This window comes from Marmota flaviventris, chromosome 5 (genome assembly GCF_047511675.1).
Source record: "Marmota flaviventris isolate mMarFla1 chromosome 5, mMarFla1.hap1, whole genome shotgun sequence".
Classification (NCBI taxonomy): Eukaryota; Metazoa; Chordata; class Mammalia; order Rodentia; family Sciuridae; genus Marmota; species Marmota flaviventris.
Window position 1 is genome coordinate 157,445,365 of NC_092502.1, and position 19,318 is coordinate 157,464,682.

Here is a 19,318-nt window from a genome sequence, read left to right on the forward strand (position 1 = left end):
GTGGAATGCATTACAATTCTTATTACACATATAGAGCACAATTTTTCGTATCTCTGTATATAAAGTATGTTCACGCCAATTTATGCCTTTATACATGTTCCTTTTTTTGCATTACAATTCTTAATACACATATATACCACAATTTTTTCATATCTTTGTTTGTATATGAATTATGTTGACACCCAAGTATGTGCCAGGGATTGAACACAGGGACACAGGGGCACATTTCCAGCTCTTTTTTTTCATCTATCTATCTATTTATTTATTTATTTTTAAAGACAGGGTGCCGCTAAATTGGTTAGGGCCTCCCTAAATCGCTGAGGCTGGCTTTAAACTTGCAATCCTCTTGCCTCAGCCTCCGGAGCAGCTGGGATTACACGAGTGCACCACTGCGCCAGGCTCCTGTTAATTTTTTCAAATAGCCTAATTTTGAGTTACAACCGAGAAGTTACAGGTCTCAGGAGCTGGGCACTACCTAAACGTCCCTGGCTGTCAGTCTCCCTCCTCCGGGCCTCCCGGCCTCCTCCCTCCCACCTGCTCTGGGGACACACTTCCCAATTCCCGGGCCACCCCGCCTCCCGCCCTGGGGACACCTCGTCGCCCCCCACGCCCCGTGTCGCTGCCCGCGCCCCTCCCCCTGCCTGCAGAACGCTCTTCCCCCGCCTCCCGCCACCCGCTCGGGTGCCCCGGCCTCCCGCCTGTCCCCTCCCTTGGCTCGGGCTGTCCCAGGAGCCCACGAATCCGGGTCGAGCCTCGGCCCCTCCGGGAGGCCGGCCCCCTCCGTCACCGCGTCGGCCTCCCGCGGGGCCGAGGCTCCTCCCCGTCCCGGCGCTGGCTCTCCCGGCCTCGGCTCCCTGGGCTCCGGCTCCTGCTGCGGTCTCCCGGGTGCAGGGCAGTTCTCAGGCCGCGCCGCCAGGTAGGTGCGCGTCGCTGGGGACAGAATCCCCGGGGACAGAATCCGCTGGACTCGCGGTGGGTTTGCATTGTGGCAGAGGGCTTCGCGGGGCGCAGGTGGGGACCTTACCAAAGTGCATTTCATAAGCGGGTTCTCCTTAAAGTGGCACGTTGTCCCTCCAAAGAAGCAGTGCCCTAAACCCGCCGTCACCGGCGACACATTTCCCATAGGTGGCTGGCCCTACTCAGGGAAATCACACTGTTTACCAACAGTTGGTTATTGCCATTGAAGACAGCGTCAGTAGTTGCTCCTCTGTGCCGCTGAATACTGTTTTTGCAGCTATTTCCCTGAAGTTGGACATTTTGGTCCTATGGTTTTTATGAATATACAACTGGAGAAAGAGCATATTTGCATGAACTCACTATCCATGTTTCCTTAACGTGTGCACAAAGGAGGAGGTGCGGTCACATTAAGAGGATGACATCGTGGATACTGGATAGGTCTGGACAGAAAAGACAGTACAGTGCACACCCTGGGTGAGACCCAGGCCGTGCTAACATTGGGTACTGCCATCTATGTCCACTTGCTGATGGAAACGGCCACCTGTTGTTTTCAGAGCCCATGTAAAATAAGGTGGTCAGAAATGAGCCCTGCGCATAACTGGGGAAGCCTGTCTAGGCCTGGGAACAGTGAGAGAAAAGGCAGGTCTGAGGCCGGTGTGTTCTCAGCCCCTGTAGCTTTCTAATCCATGCTATGGAAATTACATACCCTAAGCAAAATACAAGAGCGATTACTGAAAAAGTCAATACCCGGAGGAGTTGACTTTCATACAGTCACCTAAGGGTAAGTATTGGCCCTGCCCTGCCCTGCCCCTGAAAGATTAGAAATCAGTTGCCCTGCAAGTTCCTACAATGTTCAACTAACTAGTAAGACACCAGCCCTTCCCTGTTGGACTCTGCCTTTCTGTATTATCTTCCCATGTCCCCGTGAATCCTGCTTCCCTGTTGCAGCATACTTGGCTTCTGTTTCTCAATTTCTAAAATGCCCAGCACTTTATTTCTTGAGTTCTTTGCTTGTTACAGTCTCATTTTTGTTGGTAAAAATATCCGTTTTCTAGCCAGGCGCAGTGGCACATGCCTGTAATCCCAGTGGCTCAGGGGACTGACGCAGGAGGATTGCAAGTTCAAAGCCAGCCTCAGAAAAAGAAAGGTGCTAAGCAACTCAATGAAACCTTGTCTCTAAATAAAATACAAAATAGGGTTGGGAATATGGCTCAGTGGTCAAGTGTCCCTGAGTTCAGTCCCCAGTAACCACCATCCCACCAAAAAAAATCTTTTGTTCTCTATTTCTGTTGTTCATTATGTGAGGAAGTTTGACTTCTGAGTTATTTAAATCCTTGGGGTACCATGGCAGGAAAAGCACATGCTGACCATTCTTTACTACCCGTTTCTGATTTCCACTGGGTGTTTGGTTACACTGTTGAAAGATAATTTTCAGCAAAATATAAAATCTATGACTTTTCCATACAGCTATAAAAGGCAGCACAGGTGAAGATTGTATTTTATTCATTATTCACTAAAGAGGGAAACAGGTAGATGTCTTAACTAGTTCAAGAAAGAAGTCAAGAAGTGCAAATGTATGTGGATCAGGGATGCCCCAGGGAGGTACAGGAGGAGGAGGAGGAGGAGGAGGAGGAGGAGGAGAAGGTGGGGGAGGAAGAGGAGGAACCTGGAGCCCAGGCTTTTGCAGATCACACCCTCAACAGAGATCCCCGTGGATTTTGACTTGTACTTTTGTAGAGGGAACTGTGTGAGGCAGAGATGAAGGGGCCACAGGAACCGCTCTGTGGGTGAGTGGGCCTGTGATCATTCACATCTATGCGGCATCTTGCATGAATGTTTATGGTAAAATCATGTGTTTTCTGCAGCCAGCCATGGGGAGCTTGCCAAAGAATGTGCAATAAGGTGTCCTCTGTATGGGCATGTCCTAGCCATCCCTGGTGCTACCAAGAGTGCCCTGACTCCTGTAGGCTTTGCCATTGGAGACCACAGAGCTGATCTCAGGGTGGTTAGGGTGTGGCCCCAAACACACCTGCAAGCAGTAGAGATGTCTTCCTTGTCGTACTTGAGGACTGTCACACTGAGGGCCCCACTGCGCATGTCAGGGCTACAGTCCTGGCCCTGTACCGGCCATATCACTCCTACGAAGGACCCTGTAACATCTAGGAGAAACTGCTTCAGTGGAAAAGTATCACCATTTATGCTTACCCTCCTGGGCTGTCTGATTCTAGACCTGCTCATTGTACTCAGATCATTTCACAACTCTTTCTAGGTCATGTGTAACTGATAGACTGATAGATTTTGTAAAATCTGTCTTGACTTGTAGAGAATTGATTGACTTCCTCCTCCGGAAGTCTGTTTTGTCTCTATTTGCATATAAATTCGTGATCTTGATTTTTTTTTTTTTTTTTGCATTAGGGATTGAACCCAGTAGTGCTCAACCACTGAGCCACATCCCCAGTCCTCTTTTTTGTTTTTTGTATTTTATTTAGAGACAGAGTCTCTCTGAGTTGCTGAGGGCCTCATTAAGTAGCTGAGGCTGGCTTTGAACTCATGATCCTTTTGCCTCAGCCTCCTAAGCTACTGGGATTACAGGTATCCACTACCGCACCCAGCTTGACTATCTGTATGAGAGTGATGGTTTCACTTTTTTCTGGAAATTATCTTTTCAGAAATTAATCATGGGGGGGAGGCAAAAATCCTGGAAGGCATATACAGAAAAATGTACTTATCATACAATTAGCGGAGAGTCAAGGGCATGTTCCCTGGGACTTGCTGGGACTCCAGGCAGGCCAGTCCACAGCAACTCTGCTACAGGACTTGGCCCCAACACATGGGCTCGGGCTAGCAGCTGTGAAAGGTCTGGGCCAGAGTCCAGCCTGCCACAGTTGGCACACCTAGCCCTCTCCTGGCTGCTGCCCCTTCTGAGAAATAGTAAACTTGAAATACCCATCTAGAAGGCCACTCTTTGGCTATAAGAATTTCTTCTGGAATGTGGACAACAATTGAAGATCAGCAAACGATTCATATCAGAGGCTGCTTTGGAACAGCCAGTGTTTCCCGTGGTCCCAGGTCCTCACAGGATAGCTCAGGTGAGAACTCAGTCCATGTGCACTGGGCTGCTATCGATGCTCAACTGTTGTGACATCTCTTCCTAATAATAGTTCCATAGGAGCTTGTGAAAAACAAAACCAAGAAAACAAGAGGCAATTTTTCCTTGGTTGAATAACTGCTTATTAATTTATTTTCTTGTAAAATCTAGTTATCACAGCCGGAGGTGCACACCTTGAATCCCAGCAGCTTGAGAGGCTGAGGTAGGAGGATCGCAAGTTCAAAGACAGCCTCAGCAACTCAGCAAGGTCCAGAAGGACTTTGTGAAATCTCATCTCAAAGTAAAAAAAATAAAATGGACTGGGAATGTGGCTCAGTGGTTAAGTGCCCCTTTAATTCCTGGTACAAAAAAAAGTATCCCATTTGTAATTATGAAACACTGAGAATGTTCAGGAAAATGAATGCAGGGAATAATAAAACAGCCACCCATTTTCATTTCACCCAGATTTAAAAGATACCATCTTGTCTTGTGGACTTCAAGTCAAAGTTTTTAAAGGAGATACAATGTAGCAAGTATAATTCCCACCTGGTAACCACTTGGTTTCTTTCCTGTGCATGACATTTTTATTACAGTATATTTATTAATAATATATACATTGTTTTGTCATTAACATTTACTTAGCATCAAAATACCTGTTATCTTCTTACATAGCCTTGTTTTTGAGACACCATATTGGTAAATATAAATGCAGTTCATTCATTCTGACATGTGATTTATTTCCTGGGCAGCTGTAACAAATTTCCTCAAAACAGAGGATAGAAGTGCATTCTCTCAGTTCTGGAGGCTGGAAGTCCATGCCAGCAGGGCCATGCTGTCTCTGACATCCATGGGGGAGAGCACTTCCTTGCCTCTCTCAGTTTCAACGCAGCAGTCCTTGGTATTTCTTGAGTGGTAGACACCTCTCTCCACTCTTATCGCCGTCTTAAAGTGGCCTTCTCTCCAGTGTGATTCTGTGTCCAGATTACCTCTTTCTTTTTCCTTTTATTTTGGTATTGGGGACTGAGCCCAGGGTGCTTAACCACTGAACCACATCCCCAGCCCTTTTTTATTTTTTATTTTGAGGCAGTGTCTCATTAAGTTGCTTAGGACCTTGCTAAGTTGCTGAGGCTGGCCTCCATCCTCCTGTCTTAGCCTCCCACATGGCTGGGATTACAAGCATGTGCCACCATGCCTTGCTAAAGATACCTTGTGTATTTTGTCTCTATTCTAAGTCTCCTTTTTTTAAAAAAAATATTTTTAGTTGTTGATGGACCTTTATTTTTACTATTGATGTGCAGTGCTGAGAATTGGACTCAGTGCCTCACACAGACTAGACAAGTGCCCTACCACTGAGCTACAACCCCAGCCCTAAGTCTCCTATTTTTTAAAAGCGATATTTTATCCTAGTCTATAGTGTTTTTCCAATTTGTTTAAGAAGTCTTTATCTTGTTGTAACTGTTATTGTCTTATTAACCTCATTGTCTTAGTTATCAAGATGAAAATTCACAAGTTTTTTTTTTTTTTTTTATGATGGAAGATTCCAAGTTGGGGGCGGGGGTGCTCCTGGCCTCAGTGGCCTGTCCCTCTCTGTCAGCACTCGGGCATCACCACCCCGCCTCCACCCCACTGTGAGGCAGATCCCAGACAGCTGCCCGTCCGTCCATCACGATGATGTATCTACAGCAGACAAGGACCCTGCAGCGTAGCTCACGCCAGCCTCCTCTCTGCCACGGCTGGCGATAGTTCCCAGGGTCCTTCTGTAGTCATCAGTATTCAATTTTCTACAATATCTTACTTAAAAGAAATGATCCTTTCCTTTATGGCATATGCTATTTTGGGCTCCTTTAAGAAATTGGGCCTACTTCACGGTTGAACAAGGAGGAGTTCTCCTACATCTCCTCCCAACAGTTCAATTCTTTCCTGCTTAGGTTTCTGACCTCCGACAGGTTTGCTGGCTGCGGTTGGCTGGGATCCTTTGTGATTTGTTTTCCCAGCTGTGCGCCATGGCCTTGGCCAGTCCACCCTCCCACTGTGGATCCACAGTGCCCTCCGGCTTCCTGGAAGGACTCTCAGAACCCGCAGAGTCTGACCCCACGGCGGCCCTGGCTGGGGAATGTGGCCTGGCCGTCCTCTCTCTGGGCCTTGGATCCCTGCCTCTCCCTTCTCCAGGTCCAGTCCCACTCTCACCCTGAGCGTGACTCTGCTTCTTAGTTCTAAGAGCAAACATTTTCTTAAGGAGGGAACATTCCTGTATATAACCACGGTCACCGCACCTTAATCACACCTTATAAAACTGACACCAAGATGGGCACCTGGCTCAGGAGGCCAAGGCAGGAGGATTGAGAGCTCAAGGCCAGCCTCAGCAATTCAGCAAGGCTCTGAGCAACTCAGTGAGACCCTGTCTCTAAGTAAAATACAAACAAGGGCTGGGATGTAGCTCAGTGGTTAAGCCCCGGGGTTCAATCCCTAGTACAAAACAAACAAACAAATAAGAATAAAATGGGTACTACTGCATAGTATAAAGTGATGAGCGCTGTCATCCATATTCACTTTCCTGCTTGTCTTTGTGTGTCTCTTCTAGAGGTTCTCAATTCTGAACCACGACCTAGGGGAATTTGTTTTTCTTTTGTATCTCTTAATCTAGAACTGTCTCACTGCCTTTTTTTCTTTTTACATTTTGAGTTTTGGTGCTAGGCATATAAAACAGGTGAGGAATATTCCCATATTTGCTATGCTACCAATTAGTCAATTTTGTGTTTTCAAATTTATTAGCCTAAAGTTGTTCACAGTAATTTTTTTTTTTCCTGAGACAAATCCTTTTTATTTTATTTTATTTTTTTAGTAGTTGATAGAACTTTATTTATTTGTGTGTGGTGCTTAGAATCAAACCCAGGGCCTCACACAGGCTAGGCCAGCGCTCTACTACTGAGCTACAGCCCCAGCCCCCACAGGAGAAAAATCTTATGTATTCATTGACTTAAGTAAATAAAAGGAACCCAGGGCCATGCCTTGCTTGGCCTGTGCTCTACCCCTGAGCTGGGGTGTCCCAGCTAAACGGAGCATCTTCAGATGCCTTTCCTTGGGGACTTGGTTTCTGGTTGACACGTGTTTTTCATTGTTTCCTTTTGGTTAACCCGTTGGGCTGGAGCTGTGCCTAGTTCATGACTCTTCAAGGAAGCCAATTTTAATCTTTTTGGATTTTCCCCAATGCATGTCTTCTTGTCCTTGTTTTCTCTGTGTCGGGCTTGCTGTGGCCTGAATGCTGGTGTCCCCCCAGTTCATGTGTGGACCCTCGTCCCCAGGTGATGATGATATTGGGAGGTGAGGCCTCTGGGAGGTGCAGAGGTCGTGAGGGTGGAGAGCTCATGACAGGGATTGGCGCCCTCATAAAAGAGGTCCCAGGGAGCTGTCTCCTCCCTCCGTGGTGTGAGGACACAGGAGAAGGCACCCACTGTGAGACAAAAAGTGCCCCCCACCAGACTCTGAGCCTGCCTTCATCTTGTTCTTGGCTTCTCAGCCTCCAGAACTAGGAGAACCACACCTCAGTTTATGAGTCACGTAGTTGTATTTTGTTACGAGATGAATACACTAAGACAGGGTTTATTCAGTTATTTTCCTTAACTCATTTTTTTTGGTGGGGAGGGGATTGGGGATTGAACCCAGGGGCACTTTTTTTTTTTTTTGGAGACAGAGTCTTGCTGTGTTGTTTAGGGCCTTGCTAAGTTGCTGAGACTGGCTTTAGACTCATGATCCTCCTGCCTCAGGCTCCCTAGCCACTGGAATTACAGGCATGCACCACTTCTTGACTTCTTGATGCTTAGTCTATTTTCATTTTTTCCTCTTGTCTAATATATGCAATCTACATTGTAAAGATTTCTCTAAGTATTAATTTTTATCATTTTTTGCTATGTAGTATTTTCTTTGTAATTCAGTTCTAGGCCTTTTGACTTCCTATTATGATTTCCTTATACATGTAGAACATTTTTTTATGTAAAATCATTGTTGAAACTTGCATTTTGGCCAGGTCCCATGGTACACCCCTATAATCCCAATGGCTCGGGAGGCTGAGATAGGAGGATTATGAGTTCAAAGCCAGCCTCAGCAACTTAGTGAGGTCCTAAGCAACTCAGTGAGACCCTGTCTCTAAATAAAATACAAAAAAGGTCTGGGGGTGTGGCTCGGTGGTTAGTATGCAGGTAGTTTGCTAAGTGTTCACATCTGCTTGGAGAGGCTTTGCTGGCTAATTGTTAGTGACGGGCCTACCTATATCTTTGGGTTAAGTGTTCCTAGCTCCCTCTTTCTGATGGAACACTAAATTTAAAAAAAAATCCAGCATGAGAATCTGTCTTAATGAGTGAGTTGACATGTTTACATTTATTTGGATTCTTTCAGCTACATAATTCCATACTGCGGCGGTGAGCAAGTTTTCTGTTTTGTTCTTTAAGCTTTGTGGGTCTGCTCTCCTTTCAAACCCCCTCTCACTGGGCTGTTCTATCTGGTCTTCGTTTCTTTGGATGGCTTCTGTGGGTAGGATTTAGGAGCTCCCCTCTTGGACAGGACAGTGCTCTTCGGCCTGGACCGTGGCCGTCTTGCGGTGAAGTGGGTCTGGTGTGCTTCTGCCAGGTTCTCCAGTGGCTTCCTGGCCCAGGGCCACTGTCACCTTCGTCTCTCAGGCTGCTAAGTACGCCTGCTTTGCAAGTCCCGTCTAGTGTGGGGGTGCTTGTCCCCTTTCACTCAGAGCTGAAGGTGAGATGAGCTTCTCGTCCGCCTTTCTGATCCTGGTTGATAGAGCTTTTCTTGTTTTGAAACCCCCCGCCCTGTGAACTTCCAGGGCTTGACCTTGCAGAGGTGTGTCCTGGTTACCAATTCCCATCTGGGGTGGTCCTAGGCCTCACCGGACACCAGTCCTAAGCCCCTGATTGTCTGGCTCTGTGCCTGCGATCACTGTGCTGCTTTACCAACTGCTGTGTGACTTTCAGTTTCCTCTCCAGCCCTGGCCCCTGGGGACCCTTTTCCTGTGAGGTCTGCCATTTTTATTGTTATTAGTGTTCATATTCAATCTGGCATTTGTACTGTCTGCAATGGGGATGGCTCCCCCTGGGCCCTCATCCTCTATGTTGCCAGAGCCAGAACTACCATCAATTTCTTTCTTTTTTTTCAACCACTGAGCCACATCCCCAGCCCTTGTTTTTGTATTTTATTTAGAGACAGAGTCTCACTGAATTGCTGAGCGCCTTGCTGTTGTTGAGGCTGGCTTTGAACCCGTGATCCTCCTGTCTCAGCCTCCTGAGCTACAGGGAATTCAGGGGTGTGCCGCTACACCCAGCAGCATCAATTTCTTTTACAGTAAATACCACAGATGGATTTAAAATGATGTTTTCCAGTATTTTTTTTTTTTTTTTGGTACCAGGTATTGGACCCAGGTGCCCTTTACCACTGAGTCACATCCCTAGCCCTTTTTATTATTTTATTTAGAGACAGAGTCTTGCTAAATTGCGTTAGAGCCTTACTAAGCTGTTGAGGCTGGTATTGAATTTGCAATCCTTCTGCCTCAGCCTCCCCATCCTCTGGGATTACGGGGTGTGCCACCATGCCTGGTTGTTTCCAATACTCTTGATTATCGTTTACTATTTGTGATCTTTAGATTTGAACCATCCAGCCTACACTGTGTATTTTCTCTGTAGCTGACTTTGAGGTCTCCGATGGCTAACGAAGCTCATCCCTGCCCCTGTGACATTGGTCACAGACTAGAGTATGGAGGCATGGGGCAGGAAGTCCAAGTCGAACACATCAAGGCTTATGTCACCAGATCCCCAGTGGATGCAGGCAAAGCCGTGATTGTCATTCAAGACATATTCGGGTGGCAGCTGCCCAACACCAGGTACATGGCTGACCTGATTGCAGGAAACGGATACACGTGAGTACAAAATCCTGTTCCTTTGCTTAATTCGTGTAAATTTCTGTGGTCCATTTTGTTCTTCAGAAAGAGAAACAAAAGCGAAAGCCTTCTCCTCTCTCTGCTTCCTCCCCTCCCTGTGGTGGAGGGGAGGGGAGCTGCCAAGGGGTCCTGAATGGCTGCCTCGTGGAAGACACCCCAGTCCCTGGGCCTTAGGTCCTCCTGGGGGTTCTTGGCCCTATAGACTCTGGGACAGGGTCCTCTCACCACACACAGGACAGGACACCTTTGCACACATCCCCAGCTCTGAAATGGACCCATTTTTTTGGCCCCTGAAGCATGTCAGCCTTGGGTCAGATTTCATGTGGACAGGAGGTACCCCTGGCTCATCCTGATCCAAGCATGTCCCCTCCTGGCTGTATCTGAATTAGACTGGGTTCCAGAAAGAGCACAGTGAGACTTGGCTCATCACTCTGCGTTTACGCCATGGCCACCCTTGGTAGAAGCTTCAGGAAAGTATGCAGATGAGTAGAACCATCCTTCTCCTCCCGCTTCAGAGAGCGGAAAGCCCAGTGGCCCTGAGCTGGGGACACCATGAGATGGCTTTGTTTTCTCTAAAGGAGAGGCTGCAGAGCTGACGGGAACCTACCTTGTTCTCCTCAGTAGAGAAACTGACTTAAAGGAACCACAGCTGCCGTGGCGTGAAAAGATGTCACCGTTCATGTCCCCAGGCTCCCTGGAGGATGAAGCAACCTCAATTTTTAGGGCAAGACCGACGATAAGCGGCCAGCCCTGATGCCTCTGGCTTAGGCAGAAGTGCCAAAGGCGTGACGGGGAGCGGGGCCCCCAGTCCTGCCAGCAGCCCTTTGAGGAGGACTGTCCCCTGGCCATTAGCAAATCAGGAAACCAGGGCATAGATGGAGGTTTGCAGGCATGCGGATGCCCCCGGGCACCCTGAGCAAGCAGCCAGCTGACCGGGGCTGAGTGGGCTCGGGGCTCCTGGAGTCCTGTGGGTGTCCTTAGCTGGAGTCGGAGCAGCAAGGCTGTCTGTCTGTGACTTGCAAGGCACCTTCGCATTTACACCACTCCCTCCACCCTCAAGTCTGTCCTCGGAGGCTGCGGCGCAGGGTGCCGTCCATTGGTCCATCAAGAGAGAGAGGCTAAGAGTGGCCCAGTGACTTGGGGTCACACCATAGTGGGTGGGTCACACCCAAGTGGGACTTTCCTGAGCCAGGTTTTGGGGCTGCGCCTCCTCTGCAGGAGAGGCTGGGCTCCTCCACCATGGCCACCTCCCGACTTTGGGAAGGGCTTGTCCCTCCTGGCTTGATGGGGAGGAATGACCTGGACTCTGGAACCTGGCTTGTTCTCCCTGTCTGGCCTCTTCTAGAACCCTCGGTGGACCTTACTCTCTGGGCAGGAAACTGTGTCCTGTTGGAGCCTGGGTGGAGGCCTGGGAAGTTGCTTGCTCATAGTGACTGGCCATTCGGACCATGTGTCCCAGGCCAGTGGGAGAGTCCAGGGGGCTCCTGGTCCTGCAGAGAGGTGCAGCCCTGGGGGTGGGGACAGGAGGGGCCCTCCAGCTGCCAGCCACAGGCCCTCGTGTCTAGTGCTGGAGTGTCCCAGGGGAGTGCCCAGTGGCCCTGTCCTGCCCAGGGCGGGTGGCTCCCCGAGTGGAGGCCAAGTGCCTGCAGTTGTGAAATCTGAGACACTGGGACTTGGCACCAGTTGCCTTTTTTGCTGCAATCAAAGTTGGCCTTTGTGGCCAGCAGTTTCCCTTCTCTGTGACCAGAGCTGCCACCTGAGCAAGTGGCTAAAGAAAAGTAAACAAACGCTGCGTCCAGGCCACTGTGAACCCAGGGCTGACTGACGTCCACATTTCACAGAACCATCGTTCCCGACTTCTTTGTGGGGCAAGAGCCGTGGAGCCCCACTGGTGACTGGGCCACCTTCCCTGAGTGGCTGAAAACAAGAAATGCCAGGAAGATCAACAGGTAAGTCACCGCAGGCACGGCAGCTCGGGGGCAGCTGGAGGTGGGAGGGGCCTGGCTTCACCTGGAGAGGCCTCAGTGGACTGGCCCAGAGGGTCCGTCCTACAGCATAAAGGCAGAAGGTTGGATCTGCTGCAGTGTGTGAGCTGGAGGTAAAGCCGACAAGAACTCCGGCCACCCCAGCAGGTGCAGGGGCTTCCTTCTCAGAGGGAGGATTGGAAGGGGTGGGCAGAAGCTTTGTGTCCCATCAGGTGTTTGTTTATATCCATAACAAACCCATCCTGAATGCTTAAGCAGTCATGAGAGTTACTGTCTTATAGAACTGAGAAAAGGTAGGTATCGGCTTCATTCTCAGGTAGCTCTTGCCTCTGGGTGGCAAAGTGGCTGCAGCAGCTCTAACCTTCCATTGCTTCTCTCCCAACTACCCAGCAAATCTCATTTTGTCTCTTTGGTTATGACTGGATCAGAAGGTCTTCCTCCAAGTAATCATTGTGGCCAGGAGATTGCTCTGCTGTGGTTTGCCAGGCAGCGGCCACCTATTCTACTCCTGGAACCGAGGGCAGAGCCCTCTAATGTGTGTGGATGGAGGGGTACTTCATCCACAGCTGGATTCTGAAGCAGCAAAAAGCATCCAGTGTGCACCCAAGCAGAAGAATATTTATAGAAATGCCTTCCTTCTTCTCATCCCTCCAAATGAAGGCATTTATTCCTAAAATGAAAGCATTCAAGAAAGTAAAAAACCTGAAGGGCCCAAACTGTTCTTGTTACATTTTATTTTGCAGAATTACTTCAGGACTGCTCTTGTCATGTCATGAAGATAACTGAATGCCCACAGCAGGCTGTCACGCGTTCCTTTAAATGGGCTCAAATATACGTTGTGTTTTAAAGAATGAGGTGACAGAGCTGCTTTGTTCTTTTGTTTTTTTAAAAAATCATAAATATATAGCACTTCTTCCCATCAGATCCGATAGAACTTTCTGGGCTGGCCTTGTACCCCGAGCTGCACTTGGTAAATGAACCATTGCAAGACAGGGCCACTATTCTAATAGCCCTGGTGGCTTTCCAAATTGAGCTCGGCTCTTTGGGCAGAGGAGGCGAGGGGCGATGCAGAGCGGTGGGCCTGTGTCGGATCAGAGAGCCCGTGGGACCGGCTCAGTCAGACCAGCACCTCCCTGAGTGGAGATGGGGGGACACAGCAGCTTCTCTCCCGAGGCCGGGAAGGGCGCCGTGTGTCTGGGGGACAGTGCACAGGCCTGGCTGGGCTGGGGGGCGCCGGGGGAGGTGCACGCTGGAGGGGGCTGAGGCTGGAGCTCGGGAGCGGGGACCCTGGGCGACTTCAGACGACAGTGGCCGAAGCTGCCCGCTCACGCCCGCTCGGCCCTGCCAGGCTCCCAGGGTAGCCCGGACCTGACAGCTTCTCTGTGTTCCAGAGAGTTCGACGCTGTCCTGCGGTACCTGAAGCAGCAGTGCCACGCCCGGAAGATCGGCGTCGTGGGCTTCTGCTGGGGTGGCATCGCCGTGCACCACGTGATGATGACGTACCCGGAACTCAGGGCGGGGGTGTCCGTCTACGGTGAGTCCGCCTCGTGCGTCCCGGGGAGGGTGGGCGCGCTCCTGTGCCCTCAGGGCGCTGGGTGAGCCCCGGTCGCCACAGGCCTCTCCCCGGGTGCAGCCCAGAACCCATGGTGGGAGGCCAGGCCCGTGAAGACATGGGCTTTGAGATGGGCAGGCGGTGCCCGGTGCTGACCGCGGCCTGAGGTGGGAGGAGCGCTCAAGTTCAGGAGTGAAGATGGGCAGGGGTTGGGCAGGGGCAGGGCAGGGGCAGGGCAGGGGCTGGGCAGGGACAGGGGCTGGGCAGGGGCTGGGGCAGGGGCAGGGGCTGGACAGGGGCTGGGGCAGGGGCCGGGGATGCAGCGCTTTCTTGGCACGTGGGAGGCACTAGGTTCGATCCTCAGCAAGCATGCAAAAATATAAAAACAAAGTGTTGTGTCTACCCACTATATACCTATATCTCTATATCTATCTGTATATAGATATATAAATAAATATAGATTAGCTAGGTAACATGGCAAGACCTTGCTTCAAAAAAAAAAAAAAAAAAAAAAAAAAAAAGAAAACCTTTAAAAATTTGAAAATAATATTGGAGATTGTAGGTTTGTAATATGGTAACCACAGGGTATCCTGGCGAGTGAGCAGTGTGCACCCCAACCTCTAAATGAGGTCTCCATTTCCTCACCTCGCATTTCTTTCTGTGATGATCATTAACAAGCTATGTAGATATATATGAGTATATGTACATGTATATTTTAAAATTATAATTAATTATTTTATGGTTCTGGGGGTTGAACCCAGTGGCTCTTTACACTGAGCTATATCCCATCCCTTTTTATTTTTTATTTTGAGACAGGATCTCACTAAGTTGCTGAGGTTGGCCTTGAACTTGTGATCCCCTGTCTCAGTCTCCCACATTGCTGGGATGACAGGTGTGTGACTTAATACATAGCTAATTTTTTTTTTTTTTAAAAGGGTCTCTCTATGTTGACCAGGCTGGTCTTGAACTCTTAGGCCCAAGTGTTTCCTGATACACTGGTACTACAGGTGCATACAATCTTGCCCGACTTAAGCAATATATTTATTAGCAACATCTGTGAAAACATTTTTCCAAGATACGAATTGCTTTCAACCAATATGCACTCACACACACATACACACAGATGGAAAGAAAAAGAAAATCCACTCTAAAATGCAAATAGTAGCTTCTACATTTTAAATAATTTTTAAAATTTGTTTTAATTATTTATATATGACAGTAGAATGCATTCATGTACTTTGATATATCATACATATGGGATATAATTTCTCATTTTTCTGAGTGTACATGTTGCAGAATCATATTGTCATGTAGTCACATATACAGTAATAATGTCTGTTTCATTCTACTATCTTTCCTATTCCCACATCCCCTCCTCTCCCCTCCCATCACTTCCCTCTACCTAACCTAAGGTAATGCTATTCTTCCCTAGTGCCCCCTTCCTTATAGTGAATTAGCATCTGCATATTAGAGAAAACATGCAGCCTTTGGTTTTGTGGGATTGGTTTATTTCGCTTAGCATGATATTCTCTAGCTCCAACCATTTACTGGCAAATGCATAATTTTACTCTTCTTTAAAGCTGAGTAATATTTCATTGAGTATATATACCACATTTTCTTTATCCATTCATCTGTTGAGGGACACCTAGCTTGGTTCCATAGTTTAGCTATTGTGAATTGAGCTGCTATAAACATTGATGTTGCTGTGTCACTATGGTATGCTGATTTTAATGAGCTAAGGAACTGAACAGACACTTCACAGAAGAAGGAGTACAATTGATCAACAAATATATGAAAAAGTGTTCAACGTCTCTAGCAATTAGAGAAATGCAAATCAAAACTACTCTAAGATTTCAACTCCTGTCAGAGTGGCAATCATCAAGAATACAGGCAACAATAAATGTTGGTGAGGGTGTGGAGAAAAGGTACACTCATACATTGCTGGTGGGACTGCAAATTGGTGCAACCACTATGGAAAGCAGTGTGGAGATTCCTAAGAAAATTGGGAATGGAACCGCCATTTGACCCAGCAGCTTCTACATTTTAGTCAAAACAAACCAGAGTTATCATAGCAAGGAAATGAAAGCACTGTGTCTGTATTTAGACACTACATGCCAAGTATGTGCTACAGAAGCACTCCGAACGGACCGGGTGTGTGGTGCATGCTTGGGATCCCAGTGACTTGGGAGACTGATAGAAAGTTAAGCCAAGTGGGATGTGGTGGTACACACCTGTAATCCCAGCGGCTGAGATAGGAAGATCACAAGTTCAAAGCCAGCCTCAGCAACTCCGCAAGGCCCTGAGCAACTTTTTGAGACCCTGTCTCAAAAATCAAAAAATAAAAATGGCTGGGGATGTGCCTCAGTGTACCTGAGTTCAATTCCTAGTACTAAAAGAAGAAAAAAAGAAAAAGAAAAAGAAAGGAGAGAGAGAGAAAAAAAGAAAATTCAAGGCTAGCTTGAGCTACTTCCTGGGACCCTCAACAACTCGATGAGACTGTGTTTCAAAACGAAAATAAAAAAAGGATTGGATATGTAACTCAGTGGTCAAGCACCTCTGAGTTCAATTCCTAGTACCTGTCCCCTACTCCTACCCAAAAAAGCATTGAGACTAAAATATTTTGGAAAAAAAATATAAAGACACAAGGAAATTTGACTAGTAAAGTCATCAAATTATACTAGTGTGTCACCAAGTTCTTTACATCAGAGTGTCATGAAGTAATACCTGTACCAATGATTCTTATTTGGCTTAATGGTTCCTCACTGTAGTATTTTCACCTACATTTGGCATTTAAAAAAACTCTTTAAATATTAACTTCTATGAAATAAAGCAGACTCAGTAAATGACCAGCTGGGCTAGAGCACCGGGCCACCTCTTGTTAGGCCCAAAGGTGCCTTTGTGTGAATTAGCAGAAGGTGCTTGTGTGGACGCCTCACTGGCGCCACCTCCTGGCTGCTGCTGTGAGGTACGTGAGCTGCTGAGCCTGGTGGGGGCGAGTCCAGGGGACATTCAGCTGCTGTCCAGCCACATAGCTTTGCTGTGCTGCTGTCAGGAATTTGAAAAAGATTATTTTTTTCTCTTTTAAAATGATTACTTAGGTTGACTTCTTTCTCCATAGAAGCGGGTGTTCCTGAGGGTTGTCTAGAACCCCTGGGCTGGGCAGAGCATGCTTCTGACTGATCAGTCTCTAACTTTCTGAGTCAAGGAGGAAAACTAATTTTTTAGAGAATGACTTGCTAGGACCAGGCAGTCGCAGGCTGTGGGCTTGTCTGAGCGTAAAGGCCCATTCCAAACCACCCAGTGCATTGAAGTCAGAACCTGTGGGACTTGGGTGGGCAGAGGGAAAGTTCCAGAACAGTGGTTTGGCAGCTCTCACTTCTGTGCAAGTGAAGGCACATCCCAGGAGGGATACTCGTTAGACCCTCTGCGTCTTCACGGAGCAGCCTGCAAGGCCTGATTCCACACCTTGATGGCTTCACTTCTAGTGAGTGAGCCGGAGGGCCAGGTCTGGCTGGAAGAGTCCCCCTGTTACAGTAATTGTGTAGGCCAGGCCACTACTGTGGAACTGCTAAAAAAATACACAAAGCCCCCCCAAATACATTTTTACTTTGAATAATCAAACCAAATTGAGGCAGTTTTCTGTGGCGTGACTGTGGAAATCATAGTCTCATGCCCCTGAATCCATCTTTCAGGTATCGTCAAGGATTCTGAAGATATTTACAGTTTAAAGAACCCCACGTTGTTCATTTTTGCTGAAAATGATGCTGTGATTCCCCTGGAGCAAGTAAGTTGGCACCTTTCCTCTTCTCACTTGTGTGTTTAAGAGCAGGTCTTGACATTTTGAGGGAGAAGTCTCAAAGCATTCATTAATTGCTGTTCCAGATGTTTTCCAACATGGACATTTTTAAAAGATGAGTTTTACCAGAGATTAAGAGTAGTGGGTCTGGGGATATAGCTCAGTTGGTAGAGTGCTTGCCTCACATGCACAAGGCCCTGGGTTCAATCCCTAACACCAAAAAAAAAAAAAAAAAAAAAAGAGTAGAATCATGCCAGGTGTGGTGATGCTCACCTGAAATCCCAGTGGCTAAGGAGGGCTAAGGCAGGAGGATTGCACAGCCAAGCAAATACTTCACCATTGTACTCTACCCCTAGCCTCCCACATTTTCAATTCATGATGTGTTTATTTGGACATGATTCCATATAAGCCTGTAATAGCTGTTGTATCATATTTATATTGCTCCAAAATCTTTGCCAGCAGCAAGAATTGTGTTAATTATAAATTATAGTTAAAATTTGGAATAGCTGTGGAACTCGTTTACAATTTAAAGAATTGATGTTAAATCTCTTTTATGAACACTCACTGAAGATTTAGAGAATGAAAAATGTTGCTAACAAGTTAAAATCACGGCATCACAAAAATGTTTTGCATACTAGGTCTCTTTGCTGACGCAGAAGTTGAAAGAACACTGCAAGGTTGAATATCAAATTAAAACATTTTCTGGGCAAACCCATGGTTTTGTGCATCGCAAGAGAGAAGATTGTCTACCTGCTGACAAGCCTTACATTGATGAGGCGAGAAGGAATTTAATCGAGTGGCTGAACAAGTACATTTAGTAGTGAACAGGTACACTCTCAAAACAAGATTCATCCAAACGGTTGCCTTCCAATACTTACCATTTGATTTTTAAATAATTTCAGGATTATTTAAATAATTTTTTAATATTTTAAATAATTTCAGGATTCCAACATTTATTTTATATAATCTAAAATGCATTCAGTGGAAAATGTTAATACATGAAAATAATTTTAACATGTTTAAATAAAAAATAAAAATGAAATAAAAAAAAGAAATAAAAAAAAGTTCTGTACCTGGAGAATCTGAATGATCAATACCCTAGCTATTAGAAAACACTTGGGCTCTCCAGGGAACCAGCTAGGAGCACAAGTGTGGCCTCTCTGGTCTTTAACTGAACACATCCTTTAAAATGACTAAGATGTGAAGAAACTTAACTGTGAGCTGGGGCAGAGTAAGATACACTTGGACTTTGTCTTAAGAGAACTGAATTTGTCACATTTATGTTGTAATGAGAAGTGTTATAATTAAAATGTTCCCATGGATCGAACTATATCAAGTTAATAAACTGACTTTGATGTCTCTGGGTTGCAGAGGCTGGCTTTAGACTCTTGATTCTCTGTGCCTAGTTTATTTCTAAACAGAATGATGGAGTAGAGTAACCATCCTGCAGTTTTCTAGGCAGTGGTTTCCTGACCCTGGGGCTGGGGCTTACTGTGATGGTGGAGAGTGAAGTCCCTAGTGTGTACTTGCTCCTCCTCAGGACTTTTACGACTTAGGGCAAATGACATGTTGGGTTGTTTTCTAATTTGGTCTTGGGTCTCTTTCATGGAAGTGGCAATAAACTCTACCCAGCTCCAGAGGTCTTGGTCACAGATGTTTTCAGTGTGCCTTTCACAGGACACTTTTTTTGGGGGGTGGGGTGGGAACGGGGTTTTCCTATGTTGCCCAGGCTGGCCTTGAACTCCTGGGCTCAAGTGATCATCTTGTCTCAGCCTGTAGCAGTAGGGACTACAGATAGGTTCCTGTGCCCTTGCTGGATGACCTCATGCATACCTGTCTGACCTGTGTTCTTGGGCTCTCACATGACAGTGTCCTGCTGCTTACTACTGAGATGGTGTTCCTCTAGGAAGGAGAGTGCTGATCCGGAGGGCAGTTAGGCTCAGTCAGTAGATGATAGAGGCAATGAACTGTTCAATAAAGCACTGGATACCAGAAGCAGCAT

The 19,318-nt window shown here is 47.1% G+C and overlaps 1 protein-coding gene across 1 annotated transcript; it reads left to right on the plus strand.

Moving 5' to 3' along the window:
* The first annotated feature begins 794 nt into the window (after nt 1-794).
* Cmbl (carboxymethylenebutenolidase homolog) lies at nt 795-18,701 on the plus strand. The gene is made up of 6 exons (XM_027943901.3): nt 795-916; nt 9,730-9,962; nt 11,825-11,932; nt 13,360-13,502; nt 17,213-17,304; nt 17,955-18,701. The coding sequence occupies exons 2-6, from the start codon at nt 9,748-9,750 to the stop codon at nt 18,132-18,134; spliced, it is 738 nt and encodes a 245-aa protein (XP_027799702.1). The 5' UTR covers nt 795-916; nt 9,730-9,747; the 3' UTR covers nt 18,135-18,701.
* The last annotated feature ends 617 nt before the right edge of the window (nt 18,702-19,318 follow it).

Bases quoted from the DNA above. Each gene is read 5' to 3' on its own strand.
- Cmbl (XM_027943901.3), top strand. From the start codon at position 9,748: ATGGCTAACGAAGCTCATCCCTGCCCCTGTGACATTGGTCACAGACTA. The intron at 13,503-17,212 runs GTGAGTCCGCCT...TCCATCTTTCAG, and splicing joins GGCGGGGGTGTCCGTCTACG to GTATCGTCAAGGATTCTGAA. The intron at 17,305-17,954 runs GTAAGTTGGCAC...TTTGCATACTAG, and splicing joins CTGTGATTCCCCTGGAGCAA to GTCTCTTTGCTGACGCAGAA.